This window comes from Chiloscyllium plagiosum, unplaced genomic scaffold, assembly GCF_037043375.1.
Source record: "Chiloscyllium plagiosum isolate Xiang-an unplaced genomic scaffold, Cpla_swu_hap1 HiC_scaffold_23, whole genome shotgun sequence".
NCBI lineage: Eukaryota > Metazoa > Chordata > Chondrichthyes > Orectolobiformes > Hemiscylliidae > Chiloscyllium > Chiloscyllium plagiosum.
The window spans coordinates 30,868,633-30,887,188 of NW_028270161.1; the positions used below are offsets into that span (position 1 = coordinate 30,868,633).

Below are 18,556 nucleotides of genomic sequence, written 5' to 3' on the forward strand. Positions count from 1 at the left end.
ATGCTGTACCAAATGCTGGATATAAAAGGTTTGGATAATTAGCACATGCTTAAGACAATACCAGCCATGGAGATGTGTATTGTCATTTTTTTAATGTTGTCTTTTTTTATGTTAAAGTGCAATAAAGATTTCTGTTGTGAGATAGCAAAAGAAAAGCTAGCACAAAGGAAGTTGGTGGGTGAGACTTGTATTACTTCTGTATTTCTTCAGCAAAGGTTATTCAGAACCAAATCCAATTTATCTTTAAAAATAACCTTAACTGAGGGGAAACATCTATTTCAAAATAAAATGGCCCAGATTTTGTGGTCAGCTGTGAAACAAACAGTACGAGCCTTCCATTATGCTTACAACTGCTCATAAACTACGTGGGTGCTTGTAATCAGATTTGTTGTTATCAACAATCCAAACATAGTGGCTTTATGTCATGGAATTTGTGATCTGCATCAGCAGGGCAAGCAATGATGTCTCTCTTCAATCATATTGATGAATCTTTACTGAAGTGTACCACTTTGGAGTCTGAAACTGAAAGTGTAAATTTGAATACAGAATTCAATTTTTTTTAAAATCATGTTTAAAAAACAATAGAGAGGAAAAGAAAAATAGATGTAATTTAAGGAGATAATGAACAAAAAGATAAAGAATAATTTATTTCTAAATTGCCAACAATCATCAGGGAAAAAAGAATGGAAGTACACATTTGTAAAAGTTAATTTTCAGTACCAGAGGGATTGTCAAAAGATTTTAAAGACATAGCACACCACTAAAAGTTCACTTACACTTGAATGTTTACTAAGTATCTAGTGCTTAAGTAGCATAATTTCACCTTCCTTATCAAGTTAATAATAAATTTGTCAGTGAGTTAGTGGTATAGTGAAGCTCGTCAAGAAGCAGGACATGGCTGACAGCAATCTATTGATATCCACCTTTAACTACAAATGTCCTGGTGTTAGAAGTTGCTGCCTGATTTACTCTTTTTTAATAATGTGCACCATAGACTGATTACTATTCTACTGCAAAATCTGGGCCAAATGCTAAATCAATGGCAGGTTTCTATCTAATGCTAATATCAAATTATTTATACTGTTATACAATTACATAGAAAAAAAATTATCACAAGAAATAAACAGACCTTTTAATGGATGCATAGAACCAGAAGGTACAGCTGTACAATGATTCTAAAATTACATGATAAGCGAAATTGTGCATATTCATTAATGGAACTTTGACAAAGAAAGAAAATGATCACTCTTACAGATTCAAACCATGCAGTCGTTTTACATCCTTGCATGTTTGTTTCTCTGTTGCTTTAGAATCATTGCTTTCCACTATGATGACATCTATCTAAGAATCTGCCTCTTACTGTTTTAAACACTATGAATATAATAGCTTAAGATCTTTTTATGATTTTACAGAATCAATACTTTGCTCTTTTCTGGCATGCATTTCCAGATCAGCTTCCACCCTTCCCAATACTTACGCCGCGCCTGGGTGATAACCTCATCCAGTTTGGCTTTGATGTAGTGGGAACCGTATGGCGGAAGAACCAGTGCCAAACTGAGGAAAACAGATAGATATAATCACATAACCTGTGGACTTTGGTGGATTAAATTTATGAATAAAAGATGTTCTGGTTGCAACGGTGAGCCCAGTGCCATCAATGGCTCCAGCACAATTCCTTCACACTGCCAACAGTTAGCCAATCATTTTGGTTGATCAATACGGCTGCCAGATTTGCTATGTTTAACATTCAAAGAAGACTACTATTTGCACCTTTAACAGTATGTAGCTCCTGGGATTGGGGGGTGTGGGGGGGGGGGGGTTACATCAGGCCGAATAATTAACAGTTGGGGATGAATTGGGAATGGGGTGGCAGGAGGTGGCTATGACTAGGACAGGAGTTGGAGAAGATGGCTGTATCTACAACAGGAAATTGGGGAGATGGTTATGCCTGGAACAGGAAATGGGGGGAAATGGTGTGTCTGGGACAGGAAATGGGAGAGATGGCTGTATCTGGGACAGGAAATGGTAGGTATGGCTGTGCCTAGGACAGGAGATGGGGGAGATGACTGTATGTGGGACAGGGGACAGTCAGTAATGGCATCGTTGTACTTGGGTCAGACATCAAGGCTGCTTCACTTGGGTCATGGGATTTTGCAGCTGTGTTTGGACAAGGGAACAGGAAGACACTGCCTGGCTTGGGAGATAGGGGTGACTGTTCTTGTGGCAGGGGAGGTGACCATTATGCTCAGGTTGTGCACCCTGGCTGTGGATCTGCACCATGGCCTCTGAGTTCTGTCCCAGCCCCTGGTACTGGGTCAATGCTGTTGGAGGGAGTTCACTGCCATCAATCTTCCTTTGTCTTTGCTCTGTCTTGAGCCTATTCAGTGATCAGTGGGAAAGGATACACCACCATTGCGCATGTACAGAGGATGGCAATAAGTGCAATTATTTGGTCAGGTATAATTACTATGATGTTAGGGAGCTGGTGCAGATACTAATGGCTGGTCCAAGCACTAGAGTTTAAATGTTTGTCTCCATCCACAAACTGTGTATGAGGTCAGTAGAATGCATGGAGTCAATCTATTTTGGACATTAACCTGACCAGAACAAATGGCCCGACACATCAAAAATGGTGATCCATTGGGAAAGTTAATATCAGGATGATGCAATCTCACAGAAAATTGCCAGAGTTTTATTGCTCTGATCAGTGGAATTCAAAGGCCATTTCAACCCATTTCGCCCACACCACCAGTGAGATAATGGGTGATCTTCTACCTCAGCATCATTTTCCTACACTTTTGTCATCTTGGTGTCTTTGATACATAGAAACCTATCAATCCTAGCCCTCTGGGGAAGAGAATTCCAAAGATTTGCCACCTTCTGAAGGAAGAAATTCCTCCTCATCTCGCCTAAATCATCTAATTCTTCCCCAGAGAGTGTGTCCCCAGTTCAAAATACCCTAGCCAGGGGAGTCATCCTTCCTGCATCCAGTTTGCTGAGCCCTGTAACAACACTATGTTTGAATGAAGTCACCTCTCAGTCTTCTAAATTCTAGATAATAAAGGTGCTGTATATTTAACCTTTTTCATTGGACAACACTTCTCTACCCCAGGAATTATTTTTGCAAACATTCATTGCCTCCCTCCCCCTACACCAAGTTTGTTGTCTCCAAAGTAAGTAGATCTGAACTGCATACAATACTCCAGGTGTGGTCCATCTGAGACTCTGATCATTTCCCTAAACTAAGCCCAATTGCTTTGCTTCTAAAATACAATTGTAAGTGCTAAACATAAAATAAAAACAGCAAGTACAGAAGAGACTCAGCAGAACTGTAACATCTGCAGATAGAGAAACTGAGTTGACATTTCAAGTCTTCAGAACTCACGTCAGACCCTAAATGTTAACTCTGTTTCTCTCTCCACAGATGCTGCCAGTCCTGCTGAATTTCTCCACTATTTTGTTTTATTTCAGATTTCCACCATCTACATATTTTCCTTTTATTTGAGAACACCCTAATCATTCTTGACTCCAATGCTCTACACAAGTAGGAAGTTAATAGGTCAGCCGAGAAGCAAACATTTTTATGATATCAGATGCCTTTGTTGCAGTGTAATTGTTCAACTCATAGAAAAACAAACTATACTTCAGATTCCCACTCTCTAATCACCATTCTCCCCTCTGAACCTCACTACAGGTGCTAACTCCTTGTTGGGTATGTGTTGACATAGCTGGTTGATATTGGGTACCATCAAAGCTGAAACTAATGCAGCATCTCACATCCATAGATTCCAGTCTGATTCAGATAACCATGATCATATGGAGCAATTCTGCCTGACTTTCCCTGTTAAGACTTTTAAAAGAAACTGTATATTCCCTCAGCTATATTGTGCAGGCTGTTTTATGTGCACAATGTTCACAGTGCACCATTAAAATATGTTGCACCTTGTAACAAATGTATCGCAGAGTCTAAGTTTTAATTATCAGGTAATTGTGTCTGTTCAAGTACACATTCTAGAAAGTAGGAAGGGTCACCAAAATTCATGGTTTAGGTGTCAACTTTAAGCAATTCCATGTCAGGCAGACTTAAATGCAGAATAAAGCACTCTATACACTGTTTCAACAATGTACTTTAGCCATAACCTCAATCAGAAAGGTGTCTGTGTGAGCCATTTTTATTTTCATTTCAAGGGGCTGAATAGTTTGCTCCTAAGATTTCTGTTCATATGTTAATGCTCCTTCCACAGAGAATAGCTTTTTTTAAAAAAAAACTCAGTCATAACAGGTGAATGGAAAGGAAGTGTCTTTCCTGAAGTAATACTAGATTACCTGTAATCTGTACTATTCACGAGAGTCCAGGTATATGTTCGAGTCCCTCTGTCAATATACCTCTAAAAAGAAAGGGAAGATTACTTGATAACACATAATTACTTGATAAGTCATTTTGATGTCTTTTCACCATTGTGTGTACTGTGGTTTGTAATACTATATCAAATTTACATAGCAGCTTTTAACAGGTCAGCATACCCCCAAATGCTTTCCACTCAATTATGTACTTCTGACATGTCATCGCTGTTACAACGTAAATTGTGTCTGGTAAAGGAGCACAATAGCAATCTGATTATGACAAAATAATATTCTTTCTAGTGATGCTAGTTGAGGGATAAATGTTGTCCAGAGTACTAGTAGAAATTCCTTGCATTTCTTCAAAAAAGTGGCATGCAATCTTTTATGCCCATTTGGAAGGGTGGATGGGAATTCAGTTTCACATCTTATTCGAAGTTTGCATTTCTGAAGGACGAAGAGCAATGAAAGGTTAACCATGACTAGAACAGTGACTAGAACAAATACCTCTGATGAAGTAACATTTTTAGAACTTATTTAGTAGCAAATGTGATATTTATGAATCTGAACAGCTTTCCTTATTGCAATGCTTATATTTTTATCATTTTATAAAACTGAAATTTAGGTGGTCCAACAAAGCAAGATTGGATCTGTTGGCAGTCTAGGTCTTGTAAGCTTTACATATAGTTGTAGAGTCATAGGGTACAGACCTATTGGTCCAACTTGTCCATTCTGACCAGATATCCCAAATTAATCTAGTCCCATTTGGCCCATACCCCTCTAAACCCTCCCTATTCATATACCCATGTAAGTGCCTTTTAAGTGTTGTATTTGTTCCAGTGTCCACCACTTCCTCTGGCAGCTCATTCCATATACAAACCACCCTCTGCATGAAAATCTTGCCCCTTAGGTCCCTTTTAAATCTTTCCCCTCTCACCCTAAACCTATGCCTTCTAGTTTTGGACTGTCCCACCCTGGGAAAAAGACCTTGGCTATTTACCCTATCTATGCACCTCGTGATTCTATAAACTTTTATAAAGTTACCCTTCAGCCTATATTGCTCCAGGTAAAACAGCCCCAGCCTCTTCAGCCTATAGCTCAAATCGTTCAATCTTGGCAACATCTTTGTAAATCTTTCTGAATTCTTTCAAGTTTTACAACACCCTTTCTAAAGCAGGGAGACCAGAATTACATACAGTATTCCAATCATGGCTAATCAATGTCCTGTGCAACTGCAACATGATTTTCCAACTCCTGATCTCAATGAACTGACCAATAAAGACAAGCATACCAAACGTCTTCTTCATTACCCTGTCTATCTATGACTTCACTTTTAAGGAACTATGAATCCGCACTCCATGGTCTCTTTGTTCAGCAACACTCTTCAGGGCCTTACCATTAACTGTATAAGTTCTGCCCTGATTTGCATTTCCAAAATTCAGCACTTCACACTTATCTAAATTGAACTCCATCTGTCACTCCCCAGTCCATTAGCCCATCTGATCAAGATCCCATTGTACTCTGGGGTAAACTTTTTCGCGGTCCACTACATCATCTATTTTAGCATCATCTGCAAACTTACTAACCATACCTCCTATGTTCACATCCAAAATATTTATATAAATAACAAAAAGCAGTGGATCCAGCACCGATCCTTATGGCACACCAGCTTCCAGTCTGCAAAGCAAGCCTCCACCACCCTCTGTTTTCTACCTTGGAGCCATGTACAATATTGTTGAATCTTTTGTGTTTTTGCTATGGAGGAATGGTAACATATGCCAGCAGTCATTTGTGACCCTGTCTGAGTCATGGGCAGGGTCCTTACATTTTAAAATGGTCAACAATCAAAGACTAAACATTGTTCCAAAGTATTTGCATTAAGGAGGACATACATTTATCAGAAAATGATTAATTCATAGATCTTACATAAGAATTGTTTTACTCAGCTGCACATGAGATCTAATCTGCCTTTCCTTTGTTTCAAATTATTTGTGTGTGATTATTTTTTGTGCCTCCTTTATCAGTAATTAAAATCTGGACTCCATAATGTAAAGAAGACAATCAGTGTGTTACTGATGATTTTGTAGTACGGGAACAGAGAATAGGAGAAGATGAAAAAAATCTCAGCATTGCTAACTGTAGGGTGGCAGTATAATGAAGCATGTTTGCATCATTAGAGAGGATCAGCAAAACATGTTTCAGCACAGTATTTAATTCTGGCACCCTTGGAATATAACCCTATCCTGGGTGCATGTCGTGAAATGTGCCCCATTAATACTGTTGGTTTTTGCATCTGAGACTTAATAAGTATTGTGAAAGAAAGAACATTTCTTACCCCTTCCTTGAGCAATTAATTTGGCATTTTAAGAAAAAAATAGAGAGAGAGACCAATGAAATAACTAATTAGTTGTAGACTGTACCTCATCGTAGGATTTGATTAGAGTGTCGAGAGTCTTCTCACCACTTTGACCTTCTATCATGCTGTGCCGAATCTGGAAGACATAAACTTATAACTTGCAGTTCATCAATTCTGTGCAACAGTTTGTTCCAGTCACTAATATGTGATGAAACTTCCAAACGGTTGTAGAACCCTAGCTCAAGCAAAATCCAATGAAGTCACTTCAATTTAATGCCAGATTAATGTGTAACGCTAAGAACAAAGGACCATTATTACCAGATTTTCAAGAATCATTAAGGATGGGCAATAATCTTGGTTTTGCCAGTAGAGCCTACATCCCATGAAACACTAAAGCAAGTCATTTGTGGGCGGCACGGTGCTGCCTCACAGTGCCAGAGACCCGGGTTCAATACCCGCCTGAGGCGGCTCTCTGTGTTGAGTTTGCACATTCTCCCTGTGTCTGCGTGGGTTTCCTCTGGGTGCTTCGGTTTCCTCCCACAGTCCAAAAATGTGCAGGTTAGGTGAATTGGCCATGCATAAAATGCCTTATGATAAATAAATGAACAGCTCAAAAACACTGCTTAAAATCAACAGTGTCTTAGGGAAATAAGAACATGTTCTGTAAAAATACACATATTATTAGAGCTCATGATTAAATGTTATTTGAACGTTCTGGACTTTTCAGTTTCATCCAGCAATAGTCAAACATTACATTTATGGAAATTTCTGTTTCTGCTCTGTGCCATGTTCCAAGTTCCATAAATCCGACCTGTAAAAATATGCCAGGGAAGTCTGGGGATTGGTTCTGGGTTTATATGCCCTTGGATTCATTCCCCATAACATCTCATACCTCCTATGGCAAACTATGCTCTTCAACTATCCCCATGGTTCTTTATAGCTTCTATGCTAAATTAGTGCCCATCCATGCCAACTCATGCCTCCCATCCACCACCTATCGTTCTTTAACCAGCTATATTAATTCAACCTATATCTAACATGTCAGACTCTATGCTAAAATTACGTAAAATTTTGCATCTATTGATGAAACTACTATTTCAAAAAATTCATTGATAAAAGCCTGTTTACTGAACTTAACTTTCCTTACAAAAACAAACACTTGAATACACAGTTCCACTTCAAAGACTTTACAAATACTTGGAGCTACCATTCAGACTGTAAACTGACAGACTCCACAATGTATAAATTAAAGATTATTGTACTAATCACACAGGTTTATATCAAAAGACACAGTGATACATCACTGATATTTTTAACACCACGGTCAAAATGATTTGGCAAAAGGATAATTTTCTTGACAGTTCCAATGAGATTACACACACATTCATGTCTAATTTTAGCAATCATGAAGAGAGACTTAACTCTTTGAGAGGGCAGCTGACCTCCTTCAATGTTTCCTAGGACCATATACAAATGGATACCTCATCCCTCCAAAGAAATCCAGCAGTTTTCAACTATCTCCTACCGGGTCTGAAGTTCCTAAGTCATGTTTTGGACATCCACTCATGAAAGTCAGATCAGCCTGGTGCAGTTGCATTCTAACGTGCGAAAAGGGTTGATGAACTAAGGATTAGGACACTCCATTGTTTCTGCCCTGTCTGTGATAAGGATTTGTGCCATGTTTGGGGTTGAGAGTTCCAGAATTGGCTCTTCATCACCATCTTTGAAATGCTAGAAAGACTCTCAATCTATGTAAAAATTCAGCTGTGTATACACCAATATATGAATACATGAAGACAGAGTGTAGGTAGTTCAAAATAGTCAAGGAATGTCATTATAATTCCAACTGAAAGATTATTAAAATGTTTGTACATGGCACAAACATACTGCTCTCAAAGACTACGAATTGTCATCATGATCTTAACTAATGATTTGCTACTAAGATTTCCCCCTTATTTTACTCATCCAAAATTCAGTTTAATGTTCTTGGGTCCTGAACTGATTTCTGGAAACTTTCTGAAGTCTCACTTCCAAACTGGTTACCACTACATATAAAAACTCCATATTTTTGAACTGAACATGGGCAATGCCACAAGTAATTGACTTGGCACAGGCAAAATGTTGGATGCTAGATTCTTTTTCTTTGTAGTTAACAGATCATTCAACCTAGTTCATTTATAGCGGTGAAAACTGTAGCTGTAAAATAGGGTGGCACAGTGGCTAGCATTACTGCCTCACAGCACCGGGTCCTGGGTTCGAGGCCCACCACAGGCGACTGTCTGTGTGGAGTTTGCACATTTTCCCTGTATCTGTGTGGCTTTCCTTTGGGTGCTCCAGTTTTCTCCCACAATCCAAAAAAGATGTGCAATTTCGGTGAATTGGCCATGCTAAATTGCCCGTAGTGTTAGGTGTGTTAGTCAGGAGTAAATACAGGGTAGGGGAATGGGTCTGTGTGGGTTACTCTTCAGAGGGTCGGTGTGGACTTATTGGGCCGAAGGGCCTGTTTCCATACTGTAGGTAATCTAATCTAATCTAAAAAATGTACATTAGCATCGAGTCACAGTAGGACACTTGCACTATTAGGAACAACCAGAAATTCCATTCTAGTGGTATTTCACTAAGCAGCAATTACTGTTTACGTTTTCTAGAAGTGATATTATTATTCACTATTCATCAGTTCAAAGACCCGAATGTTTGCCAAAAAGGATGCAAGTTCACAAAATCATAAAGGAGTCAGAAAAAGAAAAACAAGGGCCACATGTACACAGTATATCTGGAAAATGAGGGCCACATATACACAGTATATCTGAGCAGGCTGCCTAAACACTAACTGAAACGATCTCCCACAATCAGGCCAATTGGCACTGAAAGTTTGCCAGTTAACATCTGCTCATGATTATGGAGACAGACTGTCATGTTCAATCAAAAGAAGGTGATGTTTCATGAAAGCACATCACCTGAACTGCAGGAAAGGTCACAGAAAAAATATACAGGCAATTTATAGATAAATAAAAACATTGTGAAGTGTTTCATAAAGTCAATCCAGGCGTTATGGAGTTAAAAGATGTTGACATGCCACTCATGGTAGCCTCTGGCCAATCATGATCGTCTTACCTCCACTTTCATTTCATTCTCCAATTCAGCATCTAGAAAATCCAAAGTGACGGGCTCCTGAGATTTGGGATTCTAGACCAAAAGGAATAATCGTCAAGCAATAAGTTAAATGTACAATGGAAAAATATTGAGTTCAACATTTGAGGCCAAACCATGACAAGTTTTTGCTTTGTACCTTTCTCAGTAAGGGAAGTTAAACAAAAAGTTGGCAGTGGATAAAATAAAATGCTTAGAAAAACAGTTCTCCAACATCTCATTTAATGGAATATTCAGCTGTAATGTGATGCATTTCTGAAGTGCTCGTTACAGATTATTGAACTAAATGCTTCTGCTGAATAATATTTCTTTGAAAGCAATTTAAACTCTGCAAATGCTTGTTGATATTTGGCCCATATGAATGCTAATAGGCATTGTACTATTGGAATTAACTCTGATACAACAAGCAAAATGATTGAATTATAGTAGCAACAACTATCTTCTGCATCTTCAAAGGTGAAACAGCCTGAATTTAGTTTTATTATCCAGTACAACCAGTACTGTGCATTTTGGTGAATCAAATAGAATTGTGCTCTTTAGTTTATTGAGCCCATATAAATGTTGCAATCTGTGTTCACAAGCCAGCACAGGAATCAAGCTGACCCCTTTCCTCAATGCATATCTCACATTTAATCTGGAGGTTTAGATTTTTTGGCCATAGCCAATACTTTATATGATCATGCTCTTCAGCTGGGTTTAGTGTCCTTCTGTGTAATTTTTTTTCACCTTGAAAGAAATATATTTACAAATTTTAATGTGAACCTTTGTTTATGGCTCAATGCTCAACAGTTATTCTCTAAAAATTGTAAGGAATAGTAATTACCCCTCTGGCAGCATACAGAATGATTTTGAGAATGGATAGCATTGCAATCAAATGTTGATGTAACTCGAACAAAATACACAATTTGTTGTTAATTTGTTTTGAATTTTGTATCAGGAATTGATTTAGACCAGAATAAAATGGAATTGTACAATCACACAACACAGGCTGCATACTCTCAATCACAACAGCTATTCACTGAGGATTCATATTCCTGAGCATTAAATTAGTTGGAGAATTAGTGAGTGAATTATTATTGCAATCTTTAAATTTGATTGCAGACTACATTCAGAGCAGAAAGCATTTTTCATTGTGAAAACTCAACTATCATTTAATTAGTCATAGAAATCTGTGGTTTGACTGGCTCACTACTGAAGTTCTTTGGTTTGGAGTCAAATCACTTTTTTAGAAATGGGAATTTTGAATATCAATCCTCAAGTCAACTCAGGAATTTTACAAAGTGTGTTACTAAGGATTGAAAGTCAGCACAGGAATCAAGCTGACCCCCTTTCTCAATGCATATCTCACATTTAATCCGGAGGTTTAAACAAAAAGTGCAGTTCAACCCATGGGACCACTTAATTCAAAGTCAGGAAAGAAAAACAAGATTGTATCATCTTGATTTCTTTCCATCAAACTGAAAGTATCAGCGATCAATAAGTCTATCATTACAAAATGCAAACATACACTGGCTTCATACAGCATCTGGAAACTTGCAATCAATATAACTGCAAGTAAAAGTGGTTGGCAAAGAGTGCAGCTTTTTCCTAATGGATCGAGGTGCACCTCACTGCAGGTGCCCTATGCAGTGACATTCAATCATGCCTCTATGCTAAGTCTGCAGGCTCGTGCTGCATTTCAAAACAGTTTCTCTTGACATTGCCAAAGTAGAACGGAACTTACGATAAAAACATAGGAGTCACCCACATTAGATAACAAACCAAATTGAATTAAATCAGAAAGTTTACATGCACAGAAGACCCCATGACATTACCAACCATGCAGCATGCATCAAGACATTGGTATGAGGAGGTAGCAGATCACGTCACATTCCAATATATGTGGCCATGGAAAAAAAAAAGAGTCAGAAGCAATTATACAAAACATCTTACACAACAACAAAACAGAAGTGATAAATTACAGAGGAAGAAACTATGAACTTTAGGATGACTTTCAATAAAAATAGCACTGTTCTAGTCATTTATAATTTGAAACCATGTGTGAAGGGTTTAACAAATTGGGTCAAATTATTTTTCTTTAAAATGTTCTAGAGCAATATGGATTGGCTCTGTAAGAGATGGCAGTTGGCCACACTTTTTTAGTCATTCTGCTAAATTCAGGATAGTATTCCTCATGACCTATTTGGAATCAGTGAAACACCATTTATTTTGCAATACACAATGTAAGGCTGTTGAAATAAGCAGTTTAGGGCTGATTGCAAGACTGCACATCATTAGTCTTGACAACATTCTGCCACATTTTAAGTTTAAATTATTCAACTGGCTCAGAGTACCACAGACTGCTGTGCTAGCTTTACTCTACAACTGAAAATCAAGGCCACTGAGCAGCTCTCTTAGCATATGCTTGTATGTATCCAAGAGCAAATGTGTAGAATTTTCTCATTCAATAAGAAATGGAGTAATCGAAATTCACTGCTCTAGTCACTGTGAAACATGCAGTAGAATGTCCATTGTTTGTAAGTTGGAAAACTTGTGATTTTCCTGTTCAAGTTTTTGTTTCAGAACATACCTGAAGCTAATCATCCTAAAGCTCTCATTCTGTTGATCACATTTACTCCTATTTTTGGTATCCTGAGTATTGTGGTCCACTCACCAATCAATTAGAAAAGTCCACAGGCAGTCCCTAAACAATTAATAATGCTCTGAATTTACCTCCAGCACTTCATGATTACTGGTCTTGGGTGAGAAAGTATCAAATAGTAATTCAAGGCCATTTGCCCTCAGTTATCTAGGACAGTAGCATAACCACATTCCTCTCCCATTCAATCTCCTGGATTGACACACCTAGAGACCGGGTGTCCTGGATTTACAATCGCCTGTGAAGGCAAGGTTGGTTGTGCAGGTGCTCGGGAAACGATACCTGAAGGAAGCATCAGTCTTCCAACAGTTCTGTAGTTCTGATGGCTGGCAGAGGGGAACCGGGAATCTACCCCCTCTAATTAACATGCTGTTAAGCTCACTGGAGAGCTTGTTCCAAAGCTGAGAGTGAATGTCAGGAAGAGCAAATGTTCTGCGACACTTTGGGTCACATTTGGCAAGATAACAGTGGAGAGCCATAACAGGTGAAAAACCTTGTATTAAACCTAATGGTGAAAGTAAGGCACTCATGCAGTGTTCGGGCACTTGTATGGGATGCTAGTTTTTTCTTTCTCCTTCTAAATCCACTCCACTGTGTGCCCTTTAAAATTGTCCTCCATCACAAAGTTCTGGCTCCAGATCATGCTCAACACCATCAGTTGCATATCAAATTCACCTCTGGGTTTTCCCTGTCATACTGCTCCGTTGACACTGACATGGGGCAGAGAAATGACCCACCTGTTAGTCTAGAGACTGCAGGCTGGATTTTCAGTTGTAGGTTGTGAAACTAAGTGAATTCTATCACTGGATAATCACACCAAAATGTGTTTGAAATTTGTGAATTTGCAACCATAGTACTAGGAATTCTTGTTTCCATAATATGCAAGAGTACAGGATTTTCCTACCCCCTCAACCAGAAATACTTTAACATGTTGGATCTACACTAAACTCCTGATAATTTTGCATCTTATTGGAATAAACTGCATGGCATTTTATATCTGGTGAAGGTTTATTGACTCTGCTGTTAATCTTCAGAACTACTCATTCATGAGGACTCCCTTTCAGAGTTTATTTTCAAAAATTGTGAATTAAAGTAATGTGATTAATACAGTTCATGAACAGGCATTCTGGTGAATGAGTAAACTTTAAACATTAACTAATTTCCCAGAATCCGACTGGTCTGCTGCACATTGCCAGCATTTATTGATTCTATTATGTTTTATCATCTCTTGGCAGTTCGAGCTAAAATCATACAAAACAAAACCTGATCCTTTGATTAGATTAAATTAAATTTGATTAGGTTACTTACAGTGTGGAAACAGGCCCTTCGGCCCAACAAGTCCACACCAACCCTCCAAAGAGCAACGCACCCATACATTTACCCCTTCACCTATCACTACAGGCAATTTAGCATGGCCAATTCACCAAACCTCCACATTTTTGGACTGTGGGAGGAAACTAGAGCACCCGGAGGAAACCCACACAGACACAGAGACAATGTGCAAACTCCACAGAGAGAGCCGCCTCAGGCGGGAATCGAACCCGGGTCTCTGGCACTGAGACAGTACACACTGCTGTTACTGAGCATTGGTGGTGGAAGGAGTGGATGCTTGTGGATGCAGTGCCAATCAAGCGGACTGCGTTTTCCTGGACAGTGTCAAACTTCTGAATGTTGTTGGAGCTGCACTCATCCAGGCAAGTGGGGAGTATTCCATCACACTCCTGAGACTTGTGCTTTGTAGATAGTGGACAGGCTTTCAGGAGTCAGATGGTGCGTTACATAGCCTCTGACCTGCCACTGCACTTATGTGGTCAGTCCAGCTGAGTTCCTCATCAATGATACTTCCCAGGATGTTGACAGTGGGGGATTCAATGATGGTAACACTAATGAATATCAAGGTACAGTGGTTAGATTGCCTCTTATTGGTGATGGTCATAGCCTGGCATTTGTGTGACACAAATGTTACTTGTCACTTATCAACCCAAGCCTGAATATTATCCAGACCTTGTTGCATTTGAACATAGACTGCTTCAGTGTCTGACGAGTCTGAGGAGATTGCTCATAACTGAAATAATCTCATTTTTTGGTTGTTTTCAGTCCAGTCATAAATAGCATTGAAAACTGGTCAGGAAACTGAAGCCTAGAATTTGTACTGGTGAAATTGAAGAACATGGGGTCAGAAGTGGCAAGGAATATCATTATGAACAGATGTCAAAGGTTCTATTCCTTAGGTAATGCAAATGCTCATTCAAGATTCTAAGCAATGTGATCCATGACTTATCATGCTTATTAGCAATGACTTAGAAATTCCTCAGTCTCTTCCACTGTAAAAAATTATCAACAGAAACCAATCAAAAATCCCACAGCATGCAGAATGCTAACATTGACTTTTCCTACAATATACTCATGCAAGAATTTCAATTGAAAGGCTACAAAAAGCCTATGAAAACAACATACCATACACACACACACACACAAACAAACAAAATCAATAGCTCAGTAAGATTTTAAATGCACGGAGCTAGTAATTCAAAGTATTTTAGAGAATGATACATGAATTCTGGAAAAAGGGGACTTTTTTCCTGATACAATTTAGTGTTTAAACTGTGGTTTGTATTAGTTTCATGCAAATACTTTGAATACAAGTATTATCTGACAATGGCATATTTATACAGGACCCAAAAAAACTAATTCTTCACAGATGTTTTTCTTATATTTAAAACAGCGCACAATTGCAAACAGGTTCTTCAAGTTTGCTTGAAAATGCAGTGTGCAGAATTTGTAATTAACTTATATGCATTGAACAGAAGAAATGTTAAGTCGTACTGACATGTATGCAATTCATTTTAATGAACTATCAGACCTAAAAGTAAAACTTTACAGAGAATTTATTAAATTATATACTGAAGGAAAACAAAGCCATTTTTCAGATTAGAGTCCGAAACAGCTAATAGGAATGAGCAAATAATTTCTCAGGTCAAAATATGGTTTTTATTATACCAATGTGCATTACTAAACCTCTGGCAAGTTATCATTTGTGCTTTTCTAATTCTACCATATGTCACCAGTTTACTTTAAACTTTCTATGTCCCTGGGGTCTATGTGGTCATGAGGTGGTAAGCTGTATTAGAGTGCTGCTCAAAGCACCTTTTTGGAACTGAGCCATAGGAAGAGTTGGGAAATGTCATTCAATTATTTACCTATAGAGAGTAAAGGTTAAGTTACACACTGTCCAGAAGTTGGTTCAAAAATATAGCAGAAACGCAGCACATAAGCTTTGCACTAATCCTATTTGCTGGGGGAGGGTTCGTGGGTCAAAAGTACAACAAGTGAGGAAATAAGTGGCTCCAGATGATAGAGTTGAAAACTAAGGACATCTTAATGTATTTGACAGCCCACGTTAGTGCTTTGTCTTCACCATAAAACATAATGGCCTAGATAGTCGGATGGCCAGAAAGCAGTGCAGACTAAAGTTGCACATCAGGACCACACAGAATCCCAGATGCAGCAGACTCTGTTGGAATAACCTGGGGAATTAAATTTTTCAATAGAAAGTCCCCTCCATTTGAAACCCTCCAAAAGAATCAAGTGAAGTCAGAGAATTTGGAGGGTTCTAAATCACCTAAGCTTAATAGTTACCCAGGAGAACGTTAAGGATTGAAACCCTAGTTTACCTGGTTAGCTGAACCCCCCAGCTCACCAATGAGCACCCCCACAGCAGCGCCTGAACAACACCTCCCTGATCTCTCACACCATTCTTTGACCTAACCTGATTCCATAGTCCTACCAGATCTGACACTGCCTGCTGCCCTCTTCCCTGCTGCCAGGCTGAATCGCAACCCCCTTACCCTCTTCCATGTGCTGAGACCCACATTTACTCCTATAGTTGACTGACATTTACCCCATCCCCAAACCCAGAACTGACAACAACCAGCTCCTGGACCAGGCACCCCCATCTTTATCTGGCCCCCGACCCCATCCTCCCAGCTCCAACCATCTACAGGTCCAACACTCCCTGTATCCAACACTGTTGACCATTTGTCCCCCAACAGTTGCCTGAAGCCTGAAACTGACACCACACAGATCAGATATTTCCTCTTCCTACAGCCTGATCCAGCATCTCAGCAAACCCCTAGCCCCCATTCCCCCACTTCCCCACCACCAACACACACCCCCATCCCTGGTCTTCAAACTCCTCCCATTATAAGCAGTCAATTGTTTATTGACATACTAGCAGCTTATGTACCTGGTACTCCACCCACTTGGCACCCATCTTGGCTGTTCCCTGACCCAACTGATAAATTACCCACAGTCACCCTAGCATCACACCAATTTGACATCCTACCACCTGGCAACCTAACCACTTAACTGACTAGCACCATCACCCTACACTTGCCCTTCCACAGGCGCTGTCAACGTGGCTGGCTGTGCTAATGTACATTTACATCTCAGACCATGATACAATAAGTGTTGTAAAAGGGATCTGATTCTCTTATGGCTGGAATTTGTGGATTCCTAGACAGATTTATAACAAGAGGCCTAAGAATCTTTAGTGCAGGAGGCATCTACAGGTAAATGGGAACACTTCAATCCAAGCAGGGCAGAAATAGCATTTTCAAACCTGATCAGAATTTCTGGGCCAATATTTCCACATCCTAGATTACATTTGTCAAGCTCACAATTTGTGGAGAAAAGTCTAGGTTAAGTGTTGAGTTCAAGTGTCATTTCCATACGAAAGTAACAATTAACTATTTGTGGATGAATATAATTATAAAAGCAGTTGTGATGCTTTTTTCAAGGAAAATCTTCCCAGGCAGCAAATTCATGATGATGATGATATTGAAACTCAAATACAAAACAAACTCAAATCTAGATTATTCTGGATTTTTCTTATTGGTTATCACGAAGTTATTATTTTCAAATACACAGATATAATCTGTTCCTGTATAATAAGACTTCATGTGCAATGTCAACCAAATCAAGAGTTAGACTCTGGACAAAACAAGTTACTTGAACGAAGGATACTTGGTGATATAAGCATTTATACAATCATTAACTGTCCATCAAACATTGGACTAAAATGAATGATTTGAATTTGCTTTCCCAAAGTGACTCCTACGTATCAACATTGTGAATTCCCTGAGTGGCTGTGTACTGTTCTATCGAGATCTATTTGAGTGCAAACAGGCAAATATTACTGCTGTTGACTTCTACTTCGCACCTGGTCACTTTGTTTAATGGCTAAAATTTTATTTTTCTCAAAGTTCTTTGTGATGGGCTCATAAATTAAATCTCTTAAGTAATAAATGTCAATAGAAAATGTGCTCTTCACAATTAAATCATCATACATGAAAGTGTACTCTAGTTAACAAAGAAGTGCATGAACCTTATGCAGTATCTGTAATAAATAGCACAACCTGACAAACATCAGACTAAGTACTTTGCTACATTCACATGTTCAAATCAGCCACTCTGATCTTAAAACGTATTTTTTTTTCTTTAAGCTGATATTATTCTCATGTTTAGCAGCCATCATTAAAATACAAAAGCATGTCACAAAACATTATTACTGAACTCGTCAAGCTTCTTCGACATTGGATTAGTTTTTAACTAGGTAAGTAGAAATGCATGCTTCAGAATATTCTTGGTAGCCAGGCTGACAGATAGGCACTTAAATGTAAGCTTGCCAAAGCTCTTAATGAAAACCTCAATGCTGGCAGCTTTGCAACACCAATGGTACCTTCAACTGCATTACCTGTGCATTAGGGTGCCTTTCCCTTAAATTAATCTTTGGGATCCCTACACCAATTGACTAATAAGGTAATAAGAAAGTAAGGTTTTTAGATTAATATGACAATGATCAGTAGGAATAGTATTATGAATGAAATGGCACATTAATGAAATGGATATCAAATCATGTATTTCAAATATGGAATTAATCAGGAAATACAACAGTGGTCTTGAATTTTAAATGGAACTTGCAATTTGTAATTCAGATGCCAAGATGAGATGTCAAAATAAGACAGCAATATAATCATTCATCCATGATTAAATGCATAACTTGTACATCT

At 38.7% G+C, this 18,556-nt stretch overlaps 1 protein-coding gene across 8 annotated transcripts in view; it reads right to left on the reverse strand.

Annotated features, from left to right (window-relative positions):
- Positions 1-18,556, reverse strand: part of cacna2d1 (calcium voltage-gated channel auxiliary subunit alpha2delta 1) — a 692,512-nt gene that overhangs the window by 103,800 nt on the left and 570,156 nt on the right. For 4 of the 8 annotated variants that reach the window (XM_087999530.1, XM_043713764.2, XM_043713761.2 and 1 more), the window contains 5 exons: positions 18,241-18,297; positions 9,812-9,883; positions 6,762-6,833; positions 4,327-4,388; positions 1,478-1,554 (listed from right to left, as the gene is read on the reverse strand). In XM_087999530.1, the coding sequence (XP_087855656.1) occupies positions 1,478-1,554; positions 4,327-4,388; positions 6,762-6,833; positions 9,812-9,883; positions 18,241-18,297 (340 nt within the window). The remainder of the gene's footprint in view (positions 1-1,477; positions 1,555-4,326; positions 4,389-6,761; positions 6,834-9,811; positions 9,884-18,240; positions 18,298-18,556) is intronic. The other 4 variants (XM_043713767.2, XM_087999531.1, XM_043713768.2 and 1 more) reach the window with 1 other exon arrangement.